Source organism: Strongylocentrotus purpuratus, unplaced genomic scaffold (assembly GCF_000002235.5).
Source record: "Strongylocentrotus purpuratus isolate Spur 01 unplaced genomic scaffold, Spur_5.0 spur5_scaffold_18, whole genome shotgun sequence".
In the NCBI taxonomy this organism is placed as follows: Eukaryota; Metazoa; Echinodermata; class Echinoidea; order Camarodonta; family Strongylocentrotidae; genus Strongylocentrotus; species Strongylocentrotus purpuratus.
In genome coordinates this window covers 3925898-3946932 of record NW_022145603.1, presented here as the reverse complement: position 1 = coordinate 3946932, position 21035 = coordinate 3925898, and the positions used below count along the sequence as shown (strand labels likewise).

General features: G+C 38.4%; 1 protein-coding gene across 6 annotated transcripts in view; it reads left to right on the top strand.

Moving 5' to 3' along the window:
• Positions 1-2433: 2433 nt before the first annotated feature.
• Positions 2434-21035, top strand: part of LOC105446843 (fibropellin-3-like) — a 37906-nt gene continuing 19304 nt past the window's right edge. For 5 of the 6 annotated variants that reach the window (XM_030989070.1, XM_030989071.1, XM_030989069.1 and 2 more), the window contains exons 1-8: positions 2434-2461; positions 9305-9433; positions 10219-10331; positions 10794-11011; positions 12270-12392; positions 13541-13660; positions 17816-17929; positions 18434-18544. In XM_030989070.1, the coding sequence (XP_030844930.1) occupies positions 10954-11011; positions 12270-12392; positions 13541-13660; positions 17816-17929; positions 18434-18544 (526 nt within the window). In that variant the 5' untranslated portion in view covers positions 2434-2461; positions 9305-9433; positions 10219-10331; positions 10794-10953. The remainder of the gene's footprint in view (positions 2462-9304; positions 9434-10218; positions 10332-10793; positions 11012-12269; positions 12393-13540; positions 13661-17815; positions 17930-18433; positions 18545-21035) is intronic. The other variant, XM_030989068.1, reaches the window with a different exon arrangement.

The window sequence follows — 21035 nt, the reverse complement described above, 5'->3', positions numbered from 1 at the left end:
ATGCTTGCCATCGATCAACGTTCCTGTGACGGTAAGTAAACAAACAACTGCAAAATATGATACTTAAGGGTGGCAGTGGGGAATATATCGTGTTTTCACGCACCCTATATTGATAGAATATCTTGTAAGCATAGAAGCTACCCCCTATAAACTATATACTGTTTGAAAGCTTTTATTCTGAAGAATAAGATAATAACAACCACAAAGCCATTCACTTTTAATATAATAAAATGAATGAGAGATTTCCAAACAAAACAATTAGAGATTTTTCAGAATAAAAACTGCAACCACTACTACTCAGAAGTGTACAGGTATTCCTTGTTGGATTTACAAGGTAGATAGTATGTTTATATAACTTGAATTTAATGATGGCTTTTTGTGAAAATTCTGCTGTTTTTACAGTGAGATAAAGTGATTTGAAAAATCAAAACCTCATGAAAAACAGAAATATTTTTGTTTACCATATAGGTACTCTTAAACCATCATCAACCATGTTTTTCTCCTTGAAATAAACATTTCCTCCAAATTTGAACGTAATTGAGGATAGTTTTTAAGTTATAGCAATTAAATTTGAAAATGGAAATGTTGGCGTTAAAATGTATGAGAATATCAGTAGGTGTGCACTAAATATTCCATGGAAAAGAAAATGTTGCTTCTCCTAAATGATGACTGAGAAGAAAGTGAAGCAGAAGTTTATATGTTTAGGAAATAAATGCTCACTTTACCTGTTTAAAGATATTAGATGATATTAATTAGTCATTGTACATTCCGATCCATACCACATCCATATTGAGTAATTATTTCACTTCAGGTGATATAGTGCTTGACATCAATTACTTAATCCTTAATTAGAAAAAGAAATATACCTGTATCCCATACATTGGTATTTTTGAAGCTTCCACTTCATACTAAACCAGGAAATGTAAAACTCTTTTTTTTTTTCTCATTTAATACCCCACTGCCTCCCTTAACCAGTATTTTGGACCATGTAAAAGAGAAACAAACATAAAAATAATTCCTGACAAACAATCTCAGAAAAGTAAATTTGTAAGAGAACAAGCGCTGATGGTAAGGGTGTGGGCCCGTGTGTGTGTTGCGTGTATATGATATGTACCTGTTGTCTTAGGATTTTTTGGAACAGTCGCTCTCATAACAAGTTTCTTTAAATTTAAAAAGTTGTCTTCCGGACAAAGGTTTATAATACATGTTTAAAGGGAAAGTTTACCCTGATATTAATTTGGTTTTTATATAAGCAGAACAAGATTTGTCCAGAGGATAAGCATACGACCTAATTGATAATTCATCATTTCTTGTAACATTAACTGTAATCCTAATCTTTCCTAACATCTTACTGTAAACCTACCCCTAACTTATCAATAGTCAAAACATTTTTGAACCACAACTTGAATACAAATCAACATAAACATATCATGGATTAACATTTACTGAATATATCATAAGAAATTTCTCCATTGATTGACTGATTAAATGATTGATTCATTGTATTTGTATAAAGTATAAGTGTTTTACTTTATGGAATATATGAGAGAGAGAGAGAGAGAGGATAGCCCATTAAAGGTGAAAATTGGTTTTATTTCCAATAACCATTAGTATTGCATATGTTAGGAGAAATTTTAATGGAGCTTTAACATGAAAGTTTTTCTTCATGACATTTTTATATTTTAATATCAAAAATTTGCTTCATCTTATCACAGAGATAAGTGAATGTGATGAGGCCCTGATGGATTCCACTGCATCTGTCAATTGCACATGCGAGCCTGGTTTTCAACTTGAAAATGGAACCTGTTTCAGGTATGTTGACAGGCCGTACCAGGTTTCACGGGAGCAAAATGAGGTCAAGGATTATTTTATAAATGGGGGTGGAGGTCCATAACAGATATGTGTCACGTTTTACCAGCCCTTCTAACCTGGGTGAGGACGACAAAAAAAAATATTTTGACTATGGTAGTTATAATTGTTATAACTGGCCATTTAAACAAGGAAGTGATGATTATAATCTGTAATCTTGTACTGACATGCAAACGAAACAAATTTCCAATCATTGGACAATAAATTTTGAATTGAATTGAATTGAGAGGCGGAGAGAGAGAGAGAGAGAGAGGGAGAGAGAATTTTACAATGTGATAGAGCATTACAAATAAAAAGATTCTCCTTAAATATTCCTGAATTTAACAAATGATTATGTTCTCATTAAACCCAGTTCTATGACATGACTTGTTAATATCAGATCTGCTTTCAACTGTTTTGCCATTTTTATTTATAATTCTGACTTCAATTCTGTTATTTGACAAAGATTTCTTGTTACTCATCAGATTTTGATGAATGTGCATCTGATGTGGACCTATGCCCGCGTGATATATCTACCTGTTTCAACCTGCCTGGAGACTACAACTGCACCTGTCATTCAGGATACGACAATTCATCCCCTAAGAGTGTCAAGGTATGAACTAGTAGCAGCTTAGTGGGGGGGAGGGGGGGGGGGTTCAATTCCCCTACACAAATACTTCAAGGCCCCTATTCTTGAATACTTTTTGAATCTAAGCGATGCAATCAAGCAAGATCCTCAAGACCCCAAGCCCCCAACCTCCAATAATATGTATATTTACAATTCAATTTAATTGTAATTTAATACCACAAAAACATACATACATAGCACTATAATTGTTAATAGATTACAAAAAATAGAATACATGTCGGCCTGTCTACATTGGTACAACAATATAAAAGTTGCTTAGCAGGTAGCGTGACCCTAATAAGTGGCCGGCCTAAAGATTATAATTAAATGATAATTATCAGTACCAAGGATATGACAAATACAACAACACAGGTTCAAATATATATAACACAGTGCCTGGCATTTATATTCCAGATAAATGGGAAGGGAATTCCAAATGATAGGTGCTTGGTACATAAAGATTTTTGAGAAAATGAGTATGCATATGTATAATTATAATAGCCGTGCCTGGTATTAACTTATTAAAAACTCAGATTTTAAGTAATAAATAAGCCCAAGACAAAACATTTTTATTTATCACACCGCTTGTAAGTGAGCGTTTTAGTGAGGGAGACAATAGAGTAGGAGGTGAAAGAGAGAGTGAGACTGTGAGAATGAGATGGAGAGTCACAGAGAGAAAGGGAGGGAGAAAGGTGGGGGAGAAAATGTAGGTCACACATTATGGTATGTGATCAGGTAGCAGAATGACACAAGAGGTTCACAGATTGTAACATTGCCAGATATGTGTGAGCATGGTGGAATATGTTCAGAGCGTGAAATAAAAAAGGAAAAAACAGAAAAGATAAAAAAAAGGGATAGTAATTGAATTGTCCATACAGGTTATAGGTTCATTCTAAAAATATTGATAGCTACCTTAATCACTTACAAACTTTTCCTTTCATGTTACAGCTGATATTCTAAGCAAATAAATGTCCCTTAATTTGGTACTTGCGGCAAGCATATGTTATTTATCAGTTTTTCAATTACATAGTATATCACTAACCAATTCTGGCTACTCGAAATCCTTGATTGAAATGTTGAAAATATCCGCCTCTCTTTGCATATAAAATCAGTCGCAGCGCTGGTCTACTATATATATGACATCACGTCCGGGAAAGAGTATATTCACGTACCCGGATGTTCCATAGAAGCATGTGCAGAGAGATACGATTTTCTGCTTATTTTGTTTCAAAGGCTGAAAAGTCTAATAATCATAATTCTATGTACAATTCTTTACCTTCCCTTAATATTTTATAGTATTAATATCAATTCCCCTTTTAAAAATGATTACATATACATGCCAACGATGTGCTATATTAGTCGATATTTTCACCATGTAATTTTTGTTTTGGTGTTGATTGTTAAATCGGCCCAGGCACGGAGTGAACTGTAGCGCTGTCTGGTAGTGGACTGATGCACCGTTCATTACCATACGCGATATCCCGATGGTTTCTCCTTCCCTTTTCCCATGTCTTTCGCCTTCCTTGCCCTGAAGATCCTTCATCTTCTTCCATGCTGTGCATTGTGCGATCTACCAATTCTGACACCGGTAGTCACTGAGGAGCAGGTCTTTGTTAGTTGTTTTTTCATCACAAGCAAGCTGCTCCTAGAGCAGCGGCCTGGTCTTACCTCCCGATTCTGCTCGCTTCACGAACGTTCGTGCAAGAGCCGCATCACTCGCGGATGACTATCGTTCGATCATTAGACGTTGTCAAAATATTAAAGAGGAGGTGATGGCTACAGGGAGCAGACATGGTCTGGTTTTGTGATATAAAATCCACTTAATCTTGCACTTTTAACTGCAGATCGTGTATTTTATTTACCTAATTTTGCTTCTTGAACATATCTTCAAGCTTTTGATATAATTATTTTGTTCTTTGATACCTTCTGGAGGTAGAATATTGTGATAGTTTTTACAGCCATTTTCTGCCAAGGAATTTGAACACACACCTGTAGTCCCATATGGAGATCCTGAGTTTGCTTATTTTGCCCAGCCTTCTTCATACCTACACTACAGGCAACAATAACTGTAATGTATATTTTCTGACTGAATCATGCTTATATTATTCTTATGATATAGAAGCAATTACTCACCGGATTTAATCATTTACCAGATGATTTAGCTAACCGTCTACTACTACTAATAGCTAACCTACATAAAATGGTGTAGCTGAGTGAGTGAGACTGCTGAGCTTTTCTGACTTCCCTTTGTTTTGTTCTGAATACGTATTGAATATTGAATACTGTCCTGCCAAATTTAATCACCGGTATTCATCCCCGTTCGACTTGCAAACGCCATCATGAAGAATTACTTCTTACCACCCTCTCTTCTAGATCACATCCACTCCTTCTAGCAATACTCTCAATAGTGTGTGCACTTAACTATTGAAGAGTGGAAACCTGTACACGCAGATTGCAGACCATAGATCAGCTTCTTTACCCTTCTTCGATCTACACGCAACGCTTTGTGAACCAAGATCACTACACCAGCCTACTAGAAGGCGTACTTACACTGCAGATATTGATAACTGCAAACTGTTACTTTTTATATCATCCTGTAATAAGTGGAATCGAAATACAAAGCTTTGTCCACTTGACTTCAGGTCGACTTCTTTGAGCCACCTAACCATCCTACTTCTCCTCAGCGGACAAGTTGAAACCAACCCTGATCCATCAACTAGTGCTCCTGAGACATTTCCATGTGCCATCTGTGGGATGAAGTGAGAGACAACGACCCTGCTCTCTTATGCGATCACTGCGACTGCTGGTGCCACATCTCATGTGTCGGTATCTCCCCAGACTCCTATGATATCTTGACGAAGAAGTCCAGGAGCTTCGCTTGGGTGTGCTGCCAGTGTTCCTCTACCAACATAGGGTCAAGCAGCTCGCTGCAAGGTCTTAACCTCTCACAGACCAATCGTTTTCTCACCCCTTCACCACGACTCCAGTAATGAAGAATCCTTCACTCCAACCCTCTAACCTCTACGCCTACATCGAGCCCTGGGGGACGTCGTCAACCACGATTTCACCCTCCATCAAGAAATCGCAAAAAGGCATTTAAAGTGATGGTTGTAAACTGCAATGGTCTTAAGGGAATGCTAAAAAATCAAGCTTCCATGCAGCTATTGCTCACCACACTCCTGATTTTGTTTTTGGTTGTGAATCAAACTGGATGACAGCTTATCATCATACTCAATCTTCCCAAGCAATTACTCCATCTACCGTAAGGACAGAAACATCCATGGAGGTGGTGTTTTCATAGCAATCATCGACACGCTAATTGTCACTGAATGTCCAGAGTTTGACTCAGACTGTGAGATACAGTGGTGCAACGTGCAACTTGCAATGCCAAGCCACTGTATATTGGTAGCTACTACTGCCCCCCCCCTCCAACAACAGACAACAAGGTCTTGAAGGCTTGCACCAGTCATTGTCCAAGATTATGACAAGGCACCGGCGCAGCCACCCTAACATCTTGATAGCCGGCGACTTTAATCACCCAGACATCAACTGGGATGACCATCGACTACAAATCCAGCCACTTCTACTTGTCACCAGAAGCTGTTGGATATCCTTTTGCACAACTCCTTGTCTCAAACAGTCAGGAAGTCACCCGACCTTCATCCAACAACATCCTGGATCTAGTTGTGACGTCAAATCCCGCCCTGGTTGAGAATGTGTGCGTAAAGTCTGGGATATCAGACCACAACATCGTCACTTTTACTCTTGCTGCAAATCCAAAGATCTCTGTCAAGCCCCTGAGGAAGATCTACCAGTTCCACAAAGCTGACGAAAGCAACTGAGAGATGCAGCAGCCGAATTTGCGACGGAATTCCTCCAATCAGATCCAGAAAGAAATCAGTGGAGACAAACTGGTCCATCATTGTCAACTTCTTGAACAGGTGTTTTGTCTGAGCTTATTCCTTCCAAAATGAGCAAAGGAAGGAAACATCTTCCTTGGATTACTCCTCCTTTGAAACGCCAGATGAGGAAGAGAGATAGCCTATTCAAGAAGGCACACAGCCAGTCTTGCTCCACAGCTTCGACAGCCTACCGACAATTCAGGAACCAAGTTGCCAAGAATGTGCACAGAGCACGTTGTGAGTACGTCAACAACATCATCGGGGCAAGCCTTAAGGACACCCAAAGTCTTTCTGGTCTTACATCAAGACATGTCGTTCTGAAAACATTGGTATTCCTACCTTGCGTACTCCATCTAAACTATGCGCCTCAGCATTAGACAGGCAGAGACACTGAACGACTACTTCCAGTCTGTCTTTACTCCTCACCAGCTCAACCTCTTGTACAGAAAGGACCTTCTCCTTTTCCAACTATTGGTCACCTGCATGTTCACAGGACTGGTGTCGAGAAACGCCTCCAACAACTGGACCCTTCAAAGGCCAGCGGACCTGATGAACTTCCACCCCAGCTCCTAAAGTTGGTAGCTCGCGAGATTGCTTCTCCACTGTCCTTCCTGTTTCAACAAGCTACAACAGTGGCATCGTTCCAGCCCAATGGAAACAAGCACTGGTTACCCCTATTCACAAGTCGGGAGAAAAGTGTGACCCCTCCAACTACAGACCGATCTCACTTACTTGCGTTTGCTGCAAAGTCATGGAACACATCATCCTGAGCCATGTGTCGAAGCATGTTGCAGTGAATAATATCCTCACTGATGCACAGCATGGCTTCCGACGAGGGTTGTCAACAACCACTCAATTGACAACAGCCGTCCACGACTGGTCCTCCATCCTACAGCAGCGTAGCCAAGCTGATATAATCTTCTTGGACTTCAAGAAGGCATTTGATCGAGTACCACACCTTCTCCTGTCAAACCAACTTCAGTACTATGGAATAAGTGGTGACTCACTCCAGTGGATAATGTCTCTCCTCACTGATAGACAACAGCAGTCGTAGTTGATGGATCCAAATCAACATGGAGGGATGTAACATCTGGAGTCCCCCAGGGATCCGTCATTGGCCCTACCCTCTTCCTGTTGTATATCAACGATATTCAAGACAACATCCAGTCCACAATGCGTCTCTTCGCAGATGACAGCACCCTCTATCGTGAGATTCGATGCCCTGAGGACCCTCAAATCCTAAAGGACGATCTCCAACAGCTGTCCGGTGGTCTTCAAACTGGATGATGGACTTCAACGTGAAAAGTGCGCTATCCTCACCATCACACGGAAGCGTACTCCCAGCATCCGAGAATACTACCTGTCAAATGGACTGATTCCGAGAGTGAAAGAGTACAAGTACCTTGGAGTAACGGTTGCTGCTGATCTCCGTTGGAACAAGCACTGCCAAACCATCCGGCATAAAGCAAGCCGTACTCTAGGTCCTCTTCGCAGGACTCTCTCACCCTGTACCAGGGATGTAAAGTCCAGGGCCTACACAGCCTTAGTGCGCCCCCAATTGGAGTATGCCTCGGAGGCTTGGAACCCACACAGCGTCATGGTCACAAAAATGCTAGAGCAAGTACAAAGAACAGCGGCTCGCTTTGTGTACCGTGACTACAGATACACCACATCACCATCAGCTCTTGTGGCAGCTCTAGGGTGGGACACGCTTCACACACGTCGAATCCTCGACCAATGCACCCTTCTCTACAAGATCCATCACCGACTTGTCTCCATACCTGCACCAACTATTGTTATCCCTGCTACATACTTCGGAAGACATGACCACAACCTGAAGTATGTAATTCCTGTTGCAACTATCGACTCCTTCAAGTTCTCATACTACCCAAGAGCAATAAGGATCTGGAACCATCTGCCAGGCTCAGCAGTTAATGCAACAGGAATAACCAACTTCAAGGAGGCTGCTCTACCCTCCATCAGAATGATGCAGCCCCCCCCCCCCCCCGTTGGTTCTCACATCATATAAGCTTACTAGCTTGGTTTTTACTTGCACTGGACTTAGCATATTTTACTGTAAATTGACAAGTGCTTTGTCCACACACCATTCCAGCAATTCATGACACTCCTTGTAGTCACTTGCCTCACCTACCATCCCAGTATAGCTTCCTGAGTGAGCTGCCAAAGGGATTACCCAACCAAGTACCAAGAGGAAGCGCGCTTGCATGATCCCGTTCAAGTTTGATATTTACAACATAAAATGTTTAACTGGTACTGTATCCTTTTTTGAGGCAGTCACACACATCTATGATAAGTACTATCATAGTTCTAGGCCTATTCGTTTTACAAAACTGCTCCTGTACCTTATCTGATGACAAGATAATGCATCCGCCTATTCATACGTGCATGATTTACCTTATTTCCCAAGCAGTAAACTCGTCTGCAATCTCTATAAATAGGTGAATATATAAAAGAAATCAGCGACTGAAAAATGATGCTTCGTTATTCTTCATTCATCGGTCAAATGAAAACAGAAATCCATCAAATATACCGTACTCATTAACAACAACAAATCTAAGCTCTGACAGGAAAGCATTTACGTAGATATATCATTGCCATTCACTCTCACTGAGCCCATGAGTCCCGTTCGTGACGTCACGGATAGAGGCCCGACTCTACATGCACTTCCGGGTTTCAGACTTAGATAGTTTTGGTAGAGTTTACTCGCATAAATTCACCATTCTAAACTTGTTTTTTGTCAGTTGGACACCGTTTAGTGTTATTCTGGGGGTTAAAAGCTTTCTATTGATGTAATTATCTCAATATTTGGGATTGTCTAATACCAACTGTAATGCTTCCTGTAACATTATGTCATCTCTCTCGTTCAATATACAACCTTGTTCTCCCTTTGTGCCCTTTTAAACAGATATCGATGATTGTGAATCGAGCACGGATGTCTGCGAGTCCAGCCTAGATCGTGTTTGCAGGAACACACCCGGTAACTTCTCGTGCGTGTGCAGTGAGAACACAACAGAAATCAATGGAACCTGCCAAAGTATGAATCTATTTAGTTTGTTTTCTTAATGACCGGCTGGTACGAAATTACTGTGAAATATGTTTCGTATTTGGCAACATTTGGTATGCCCTGTATTCGGACTGAAATTTTGATTCCCAATTTAGAGGGCAGATCCAAAATTAAAAAATTAAACTCCCGTATAAGGCAACATAATTCGATGGGAACTGTCAAAGTATGAATCCCTTTTGTATTTGTTTTCCTCTCAGTTAAATCAAGCAATTTAAAATATTTGGGCTTATTCTCAAACTTAAATGTACTTTGTAAACCTTTTTTGTTTCATAGATACTTATCAGTATTTTGTTACTATTATAGTTTATTTGTTCTATTATATATTGTAATAGTGTATGGTTTATACTTGTTATTTTATTTTTGGATGTTTGAGTGGAAAAAAGATTCAATCAAATCAAATATATTTTCTAATCCAATTCAATATAACCTGTCAATCACTTGTTGATTTAGCAACATATCTATGCCATGTTCTCCTAATGAAGACTTTAAGAGAAATTCAACTATAGGGCGGATCTGCATAGGGAGGGGGAGGGTCAAAACTTTTGTTCATGTGCTTCGCTCGCCAGCAAGATGTGGAAACTTGAAAGATGATTTTCGAGGAAGAACTGTCTCCATCCCTTTAGATGAAAATGTATACAAACGACCTTTATTTTAAAGAAAGTAGTCTATTTAAAGATTAGATCATTATCCTACTAATTAAGCATAAGATTCCATAACAGTGTATTTCTTGTGTTTTTAATTCTGCAATGGAATAGACGCGCTGTCGTTATCACTCAACGTTCGTCTTACATTCATCACTGGATTAAGCGTTGAATATTATCCTTCTGTGGTCGAATCGCAAGAGAACCAGCGTCAGTTGGCCCAAGATGTAAGTTAATTTGGAGAAGTTCCAGAGAAATACAATTTAATCTGTCAATAAAGGTTCACTTATGAATCAAGATTTTTTTGTTTCTTAAACGTGAAAGTTAGTTGTTCACTACCTTTTTCTAAATCTGATAAATAACAATCATAAAGAGTCAACTAAGATATGATTTTTTTTCTTAAACTGAATACACTTTAACTTAATAATACATTGATAGGATAACAGGCTATTCTGTGCAAATAAAGTTTCGCAAAACAAAAACAATTCAACTAACGTGTGAATAAAATCTTCTTTTTTTTGAAGAGATTTTGAAGACGTTCATCTTTTGAAACAAACAAAATTATTGTAAAAAGCATTTTTGGGGGCTCATGTCAAACTCATCCAAAACTTTAGTCTTGTCAGAGCAAAATTCCCATTACAGTTTAAATAATGAATTCATGGAATTGTGATTTATAAATCTTTTTGAAGGTATTGCGTTACCTCAATACATCACCAGAATGGGAGACGACATACTTCAGGCTGTGTCTGTTAAAACTACACTTTGACCGGAAATTATGCTCTGGTATCCTTCCGGGTCGACGTAAAACCTAATGCATCTTTGGATGATACCAGCCTAGAGCGGATTTTCATGGAATTGCTTCCTGGGTCACGACTTATTGCCCCAGATCATCAAGTCATGCAGGAGGGTAAGACGATACACTTATCTTAAACCTTAATAGCGCGGGGGTACTTTTTCTTTGACATCTCGCTCACATTTTAAGTCCCTATTTGCAAAAATCGGGGTACGGTTGCAGATTACATATTCCTGACCAACGTCGCCAAAAAATGGCGGTTTCCATTGATCTTGTGTGTACAATGTATGGGTTTTACAAGAAGTGTTGTCCAAAAAATGCATTTTCTTTTTTTCCTCAGATAACATCCCTTTTGACCATCATCAACTATTCTAGATAACAAAACAATGAAAAACTAAAGATTTGAAAACTAAGAAATACATAAAAATTCAGAAACAATCAAAGAAAAAGAAAATTATCAATCTAAAAAAATGTTAGTGGACAAATAATTTCACATTTTTGATATTATTTAATTGTTCTAAATTTACAAAAAATAAGTACAAAAGATTTCTGCCCTGACGTAATCAAATAAGTAATTCAGAATATTAGCATAATTAATGACAATTATAAATATGGAATTACAATACTACATGTCATTAATTTTATTGCATTTTCTGCATAAATAGGGGGGGGCGGACTGGACAAAATGAGAATTCCTTGAAAAAATTTGCATATTTGTATCATTAATTACACAAAAGTTAAGAATAACAATAGATATCATAAATGTGACTACCAGTATACAGTCTTGTAATATACATGATGGGACACAGACACGCCAAGCTTGGTCAAAATATGTCGATAAATCTGTCGATGAAAACAAACAAAAAAATTTAAAAAATGTTTATACAAAACAAAAAATCATGAAAAAAAATAATGACAAAAAAAAAATGACCCTCGGTAATGGTGTAATGTGTGTAATTAGTGACATACAGTCCTCAAGAGGGCGACATGCATTGATCAAAAATATATTAATTTCACCAGCTGGTAAAATATAACCGGCCAGGAAAAAATTGATATCACGTGACAAGCTCTGGACCGATCACATCTCGGTATCTGTCTAAGCTATCTAATATATACATTTACAACACTCTGAAAATGGAAATTTAAGAAAAATGTGTCCCTTCAAGTTGAAGATTCGCCCTTCATACTCTTTTTCTTGAAACAATTAAAACTTTATTAATGAAACCGGAATATTTTTTGTTCAGCTTTTCAATGATCATGTTTAATTATATAACTCATTGACGGAACCCAATGCAATGACACGAAGGTCTATTGGTTAATAATTATTTAATGCACGTGGAATATTTTAAATGTCCCCCTTTTCCTTTTGTAGATATCAACGAATGTGATCTATCTTCAGATGTTTGCCGTAACGGAAACTGTACAAACACTGATGGAAGCTACTACTGCACTTGTAATGAGGTTTTCGAAGGAACAGGAAACGATTCTTGCTCAGGTAATTACTATTATACCATTAGTATAGTAGTAGTATTAATAACAGTAGTTGCAGTCGTAGTATTGGTAGTCGTTGCTGTTGTTGTAAGTTATAATAGTAGTAGTAATATTAGTGTAGTAGTAGTAGTAATATTTGTAGTAGTAGTAGAAGAAGTCAGGGGCGTCAATGCATTTTATATTTAGGGGCAATGAAATATGATTGTCTAAGTAGAGCAAGCAGAGCGTTAAACTCACTTCGCTCGCTCGCAAATAAATATTCAGCCCAACTGCAAAAGAATCATGCTTAGTATCTTGGACCATGTAAAGAGAGAAACAAACATTGAAATCATCCCTGATAATGTTATTACAATGTCTAAAAAATATATATTTTCGCTTTGAGATTTCCCTTTGTAGGTGCCCCCTTTTTCCAGAAAATGCCCTTTTTGGTGCGCTTCCCTCCCCCACTTTGAAATACGCTCCGCCGCATCTGCCTCGACCTCATGCCGTTTAACGCTCTGCTTGCTCCGCTCTTGGGTTCTCAGACTTTAAAACGCATAGATTTTCTTCCAGTTGTCAAACCAGTGTTGTTTCAGTGATACATAATTATACCCTACTTTACCTTCACGTTTTTGTTTGATAGCCAGGCTTGCTAGCCTTTTACAATAGGCCTTTATTGAAATAATATTATTCTTATCAGGTGAATGAAATAATTTGTATTGAGGCACTTCACAAAGACTTATGCATTAATTTGGTTACAGTACGAAAATGGTCCATTGTACAACGATACAACTTTTCCGTCGAGTTTAGGGAACAAACGCTATTATGGCTGAGAACGGTCATGAAAATCAACAAGACGGAGAAAATTCTGGTTAGCACATGCGCACATTGATTATTTTGCTCGGTTACCCTCGTATTTGCCTTCCGTCGTGTTTGCGGAAGCGCTGTATATACAGGTTACAAATGCAGACGGGAGCATAGTACAGGACAATCTCGGTTGAGTGAATTCTCCCGTCTTTGCCTTCCGTCGCGTTGCTAAGGCGCCCTAGAATACACAGAATACTGATACTAGTGGTACTTCATTGGGAGCAGCGTAATCTGCGCTCGCCCATACTTTACCCTTGGCCACGTTCATTGTTCCGTTTACGTAACTTATTTCTTATTTTCTTTCAGATATCAATGAATGTCTCGGAGCTCACAATTGCAATCAGACGTGCCTCAACTCAGCTGGAAACTTTTCGTGTTCTTGTCGTCCTGGGTTTGAGCTTCATGATGATGGGTTCACATGCAATGGTAAGTTTCTTTTACTTTTTTTTATTCAGAAAGCAATAAATAAGTGAGGACAACAAAATAAGACAATGCAGAAGTTTCATCAAATGCTATATGAGCTATTAAATCTGAAATAAAAACTAATCAAAATAATTGCCAAGCTTTTCTTTTTAAGGCAATATTATACTCGGTCTTCTGCTTCATCATTTGATTGTTCCTGTTTCAAACCATGATTAAAGCTATTCGCGTGGATAAAATCATGATTAAAGCTATGCGCGTTGATAAAATCATTTATCATGTTCCTGGCAATCAAATGCGAAAAGAAATTGTGAAACTTCTACACCCTTTTCAGTCTGTACCAACTAAAATATGTTGCGTGTAATGTAGACAAAGGAGGATGACTTTGAAATACTTTGCCCGAAGTTAAAATCAGTAGTCTGCGCATCTAGTGGACCCTTTCTACCATGTCTGCCAAGGCGATTTATGTGTTAGAGAATATTTCTTCCCACATTCATACGATACAAACGTGATAAAAAATATACAAGTTGTATGTAATCTTCCTAAACCCTCTCTATACTATGCTGTCACAAAAGAAAGAAGACTTTATTTCAATTGACAGACTGCCAAGTAAAATTCAAAGATGGGAGGGTGTTCAATATTTGTGTGCACTTCTGAGAGAAACTACACTCCTCTTGATTTTGAGTTGACACATGGAAAATGGGAGTGTTCATCTAAAGGCTGGCTCACACTTTGACGAATAGGAGGGTACCACAAGCTACGTTAAGCTGCGAATTGCAATTTTGAATTTCCTGCCAATCATCGTGTGTTGCCTTCAATTGTCGCTGACGAATCCGCTAGCGACCGCAGACTGCCGGAATTACCAGTCGCGTCCGTCTGCAAATATATCAAGTTAAAAATTTTGTGGCGGCAAAAAAATTGCTGTGATTCCATTCAGATTTCGTTGGAGACCTCAACCCTCATTTCCTTAACCCTATTTTGCCCGGGCTATTTTGAAACTGCATATAATAACCAATGTTTTATCTCTTTATTTGTAAAATGAGATTTCCATATGTTTTGTACACAAATCACAAAAATGAGCGATTTTCGGGCTGACATGCAACGACAAAAGGACACGTGACTTTCTAATGGTAGGTCCGATTTTCAAAAAAATTCTTTCAAAAGATGCGCAAGACTCGAAAGAAAAAAGCCACAAAATTTCGGTGCAAAATTTTCTTGCGATAAAAAAAGATTGCGGAAAATGTCGAGGGGGGTGGGGGCTAAATAGGGTTAACCCTATTTAGCCCGGGCTATTTGGAAACTGCATAGCCCGGGGGGCTTCTAAGACCCCCCCCCCCCCCCCCCATGATCTCGGTCGTGAAACGGCCGATCGCCGCCAAAATTTGCATGCATGTCAAGTGAAGTGTATAAAATATTATGGTAATTTCATTATTTTTTTTTTAATTCACTAATTTGCATATTTATGGTAATTTATGCAAATATGGTAATAACATTCACATCTTTATCCATAAATCAAATATTCTTCATATTTAAACATTAATTTTCCCTACATATATTATTTAGACCCTTTGGGATAATAATACAGCCAACAAAATTGGAAAAGCCAGGTTATTCCTTATCTTATGTATTATTTTAATAATTTCTTATGTATTTCTTTGTTTTTTAACTCGTGTATTTCATTGTTTTTGTTGTTTTATTTCATTTCCAACTATAATTCAACTATTTTGACCCCAAATAAACACCTAAACTGTAAACAAGACCAAATAACCAATGTTTTATCTCTTTATTTGAAAATGAGATTTCCATATGTTTTGTACACAAATCACAAAAATGGGCTGATAAAAGGACACGTGGCTTTGTAATGGTAGGTCCGATTTTCAAAAAAAATCTTTCAAAAGATGCGCAAGACTCGAAAGAAAAAAGTCACAAAATGTCAGTGCAAGATTTGTTTGCGTTAACAAATTATCGCGAAAAATGTCGAGGGGGGGGGCTAGAAACTCACAAATATGTCAACTAATGTATCCCTTGAAACTGGTAAGCTAACAGATGGCCGTCGTACAAGTTTTAGGTCAACTACATAATTTGCGTTAACAAATTAACGCGAAAAATGTTGAGGGGGGGGGGGGGCTAGATAGGGTTAAAGTGAAAATTCAAAGAAACTCAAAATATGTCAACTAATGTATCCCTTGAAACTGGTAAGCTAACAGATGGCCGTCGTACAAGTTTTAGGTCAACTACATATCGGGTGATTTATAAAATTAGAAATACAACCACCTCCATAGCAGCTGGGATATATGAGAGATTCGCCAGAAACATAACAATGTTTTAATAACGTCACAATGTGGACCAATACTGCCCAAGCAGACGACATCCCGTAAAGAGTGAACATAATTGCAAAGCTATTATTTGTCAAATTATAATGAGTTTAGTGTATATAAATGTGATGGCATTTCAAACCATTCAAAAGGTATATAAACCGATTCTGATAACTAAAATATTTTGATTGTAAATACACAGGATAGGGATTAATTACCAATCAAAGAAAACCAGACTTTCAAGTTAAAAAAAACCCTTTGTTCCCTCTTGAAACGCCGAACAACAGCAGCTGAATAAACAATGGGACATATTTTGTTTACAAGCGACAGATTCCTTTATTTTTGTATCGCTGCATTTGTCATGAAAATAAAACCTTGCGCGGGTTTAAAGTGAGGCAATAGATTATACATTTAGCCTGACGGCAGTGAAGTAAGAGAAAGAACTCAAGAGAAGATGAAAAAACAGGCACTGACAATGTGTGAGATGTCATGGGACATCGTCTGCTTGTGCAAATCATGTCTATAATGTTATCTCACACATCTCAGCAGCGTTCGGAGAGCTCTTCAGGTTTCTATGCCGGAGCTGTATTTAAGCGTTTTTTTTTAATTTATAATAATCTTTACTTCGAATGTTTCCAAGCATTTTATTTTGATAACCTTGTCGGATCAAAGTTTCAACTTTGCAATAATGAAAATAAAGTTAGTTTTTAAAATCAATGAATATCTACTTTAACGTTTCTATGCTGTGCGATTCCATCTTTTTGAGGTCGTCACAATTTTGTTGGTAGTCGTTGTTAACGACGGCAAGTGACGTCACATCTCGAACCCTGAAGACACATTGCGGCAAGTAACGGAAGTGTAACGACCTTGGCGTGACGATGGATTGCAATTTTCGGCCGAAGGGTGACGACTGTTGATGTCGGGTCGTTTCCAAGTACCTGCAAAACTGCAACGGTGGTCTGCGATGGGTTATGATTTTGCAACGAAGGTCCACGATTTTAAAATTTTAGTGCGACTCTCCACGTTTTGTTACGTTAGTTGATTTCAATAGACTGTCCGGCATGATGCAATTTTGAAGTTCATATAAAAAGAAACTGTCAAAGCTGTTTCATCATCATGGAGGACGGAGCTAGGGTCAGGCTGCAATATGCCTCGCCGCAACCTAGCGTCAGTCGCCGTTCCTTTGCCACCAGCCAATCCGCTGCCAGCCGTCTGACCTCGTTCCTTGTTGCCGAGCTTCGTCGAGACATCGTCACTCGCCTCCTTGACAACGTTTGACTTTGGTCGCTAGATTCCCTACCCTGTCGCAGCCATTCGTCCCTTGCCTTCGTGTTGTCGCTGAAGGTCGTTTCTACCCGTTCTTGATTTTCCCCTTTTGCCGTCGCTTTGCCGCCTAAATTTTGTGATTTTCATATCCGTCGCCTTTTGCGGGGTCTTTGCCGCTACTATGTGAGCCAGCATTTTAAGAGCAGAGTTGATATTGTAATTCCTTCAATGAATGACTTTATTTCACACATTGATTCCATGACACGGACATTTCTGGGTCCATTTTACCCCTAAATGAAACAGCATTCACTTTACTTACCCTCTTTTATAGCAGAGACACATCAAGGTTGTCGGACAATCAGATTTGTTTCGTAAAATAATTTCTTTCCAAGGCCTCAATGTTGAAATGATTCAAACATTAATAGAGATATTTGGTTATTTACTTCATTTTATTTATATATTGATAGTTTTTTCAAATGAAGTAATTAATACCCAAAGTGTCATTGATTTGCATTATACCAGTTTTTACTTGATTTCCCTGTATCCACCTGTATCTGTCTTTTTAACTCAATTTACTCAGATATCGACGATTGTTCTACCACACCTTGTATGAATGGAGGGACTTGTGCTGATGGAGTAAACACCTTTACTTGTTCCTGTGTTGATGGCTATAACGGGAGTATGTGTGAAACAGGTATTAAAGCTGTTAAGTCAAATCGGATTACTTACCTACATACATACACGTTTTCTATGTAGAGCAATTGATCCTTGCTTATAGAGAAAAAAAAGTAAATTAATGAACAAAAGCAAGTAAAAAGAAAAAACATTTAATCATTAGAGAGGAAATTTGTATACAGTTTTTTCTTAATTCAATGTCAACAGAAGTGCAAGCACAGACACAAGACGGAGCATGTTTCATATTTTGGTGCAGTAAAGAGGGAAATTACACTCCTCTTGATTTTGAGTAGACACATGGGAAATGGGAGTGCATGGTCATTTAACCATCAATGGCTCCGGGGGAGGGGGGGGGGGACTAAATTAATCTTGAGCTGAAAATTCATGACTTTTTCTTTTACATCTGGTGCACATTTTAAGACCCTATTTACCAAAATCCGGATACGTTTGTAAAGATATAAAATATCTTAAGTACCAAAATGTATGCCCAGTGGCATTAATTTATTGTCTTTGGAACTCACAGATATCGACGAATGTGCTTCCGATCCGTGTACGAATGAAGAAGATTGTACTGATGGATTGAACATGTATACTTGTGCCTGTTCTCTTGGTTTTACTGGAACTCCGTGCGCAGGTAAGCTATCAAGTTATAGCAGATTACATACAAACACCTACCTTACATAAAGCAAATGCTCCTTTCTCATCAAGACATTATAAATGCCCAGGCTTTTATGCTTCGTATCAGCGTCATATTCAACTCTCGCTTCGCATCTCCACTCGATCAGCAATGAAAAGTCACAATGTTAATTTAGTTTAAGGGCTCTTTTTTAGTTGATTCAAAGTGACGGCCTGACGTACAAACTTCATGAATCATTCTATCTTCCCAATTAAAAAAGTGTGAATCAAGCTTCAATGTCAAACATAAATGAGAAGGTTGACAAATTGTAAGTCTACCCCGGTTCTATCGCTATAAATAGTCCACTTCGTCACAAAATTATGTTTTTTACTCTTTGGATTATAACACAAGATGGCGCTATTCAATGAAATCAGCACTAACGTTCCGGCTCCTTAATTTCTATGAGACAAGTCGCTGAAATTTTACTCCAAACTTCAATTTGTTAACAATCTACATCCATAACTACATGAACAATTTTGAAAAATGAACACTTATTTTCATATATTGCAAAAATGTGCAAAACAAAGCTTTCATTCTTAGCATGCGATACTTTTAAAATTGATGGTACTTTCTAACTAGTTCAGAATATAAACCTTTCAATGAAAAAAATGCTCAAGTAGTTGACTGTTTACTATATTTTGAAGATCAATGATAATGTAATCCATATCAACTATTTGTTATCTAGTTTCAAAACAATGTGTAGTTGTTGTCCAAAACACTGATTCTTCACAATATCCAGACTAGATTTTTTTTTTTTTCACCTGACGAATGAACATAACTATTCCTATCACAAAGTTCAGGACACATTAAACATTAAAAGAGATATTTAGTTCATTGACTTCATTTGAGTAATGTATTGATAGTTTTAATGAAGGATTTTATTCAATCCTTAACTGTCATTATTTGCCAGTTTTGACTTAATTTTCCTGTTCCACATCCTCTCCTGAGAATCAGACAATTTCTGTCTAGCAACCTCCCACGCCTTATGCATTCTCTCACGAAAAGTACTAACACATCACATCACATAACAGTCTCTCTTTCAGCAACTGCAATAGTCCACGTACGGAGTGACCGTACACCTATTCAAAAGAACTGAACCCAAGCGACTCTTGTACAGCATCTCGAAAAGCAAACAACAACAGGGAACTCCCTCATCCCTTTGTTTCTCTATTATGTTTTCATCATATTCTTCAAATTCTGGTGGAATCTCTCCTGGGCTCCCTGGGATTCGGGGTGGTACGCATTCAAAAAGACATGCTTTATTCCTAGTTCCTTCATCACCTGATTTGAACACCCTAGACATAAATTCTTGACCCTTGATCAGATTGTACAGTTTTTGGTAGCTCGACAGTAGTACCAAATTTCACTAACGACTTTGTCACATTATTTGCTGTTATGCGCCTCAGTGGTATTATTTCTGTATCTTGTCGCAGCGCACATGATTGGCAATAAGTATTCATTATCTGCCTTTGTGCTTAGCAGATTACCTACACAATCCACTATGATCTTAGAAAAGGCTCCTCGAATGCCGGTATTGGCTTCAATGGTGCTGCCAGTATTTTCTGATTCGGTTTGCCTTCAACTTGACATGCATGGCAACTTCTGCAAAATTTTGCAAAATCTTTTTTGCATACATGGCCAAAAGAAATGAAAAAGAATTTTCTCCTGGGTTTTGTGAACCCTTTAGTGACCTGCAAGTGGAGCTTCATGAGCAAGGCTAAGTATGTCCTGCCTGTATGTAGAAGGAACTATGATTTGGTGGACTTCTTTCCACACTTCACCTGCAGAGACATCTGCCGTCCTCCACTTTCTCCTTAGCACACCTGCTTTCTTGTAAAAACAAACAGGCACAGTCGATGCCTCCTCCTCAGAAACAGCTCTCTCATTCAAAGAAATCAACTGAGGATCTGTCTGTTGCTCCTCTAGCAATGTTCTCTTGTTCAAAGATAGCGGTTCAGATTTTCACTATTTCCTACACGATGACCCTTTCTCGCACTCTCATCCACGTTTGAATCAGACTCGTCCTCAACCAAACGACAATTCTGCAACCAACTAATCTGTCTCAGAACTTTCACAAGGACTTGAACTCACTCCTGGACACGACACTACTCTTTCACCAGCGAGATCATTACCTAATATGATGGATACCTCTTCCACAGGAAGTGATGGTCTAACTGCCATATTCACATACCAGAAACACGGTCCGACTTCAAGTCTACCACATGAAGGGGCGCTTTCACAAAGCCGTCGCCAATGACTTTGAGCAAAACACTAGCACCAACAGAAGAACTATCACAAAAGGGCAACGCACTTTTCAAAATCAAGGATTGAAAAGCACCAGTAACTCAAAATACTTTCACTTTTCTAGCTACATTACTCTCTGGTAAAAACACATATCCTACAGACACAAATGGTTCACACTCTTTCTGAAGTTTGTTTATGTTTGCTG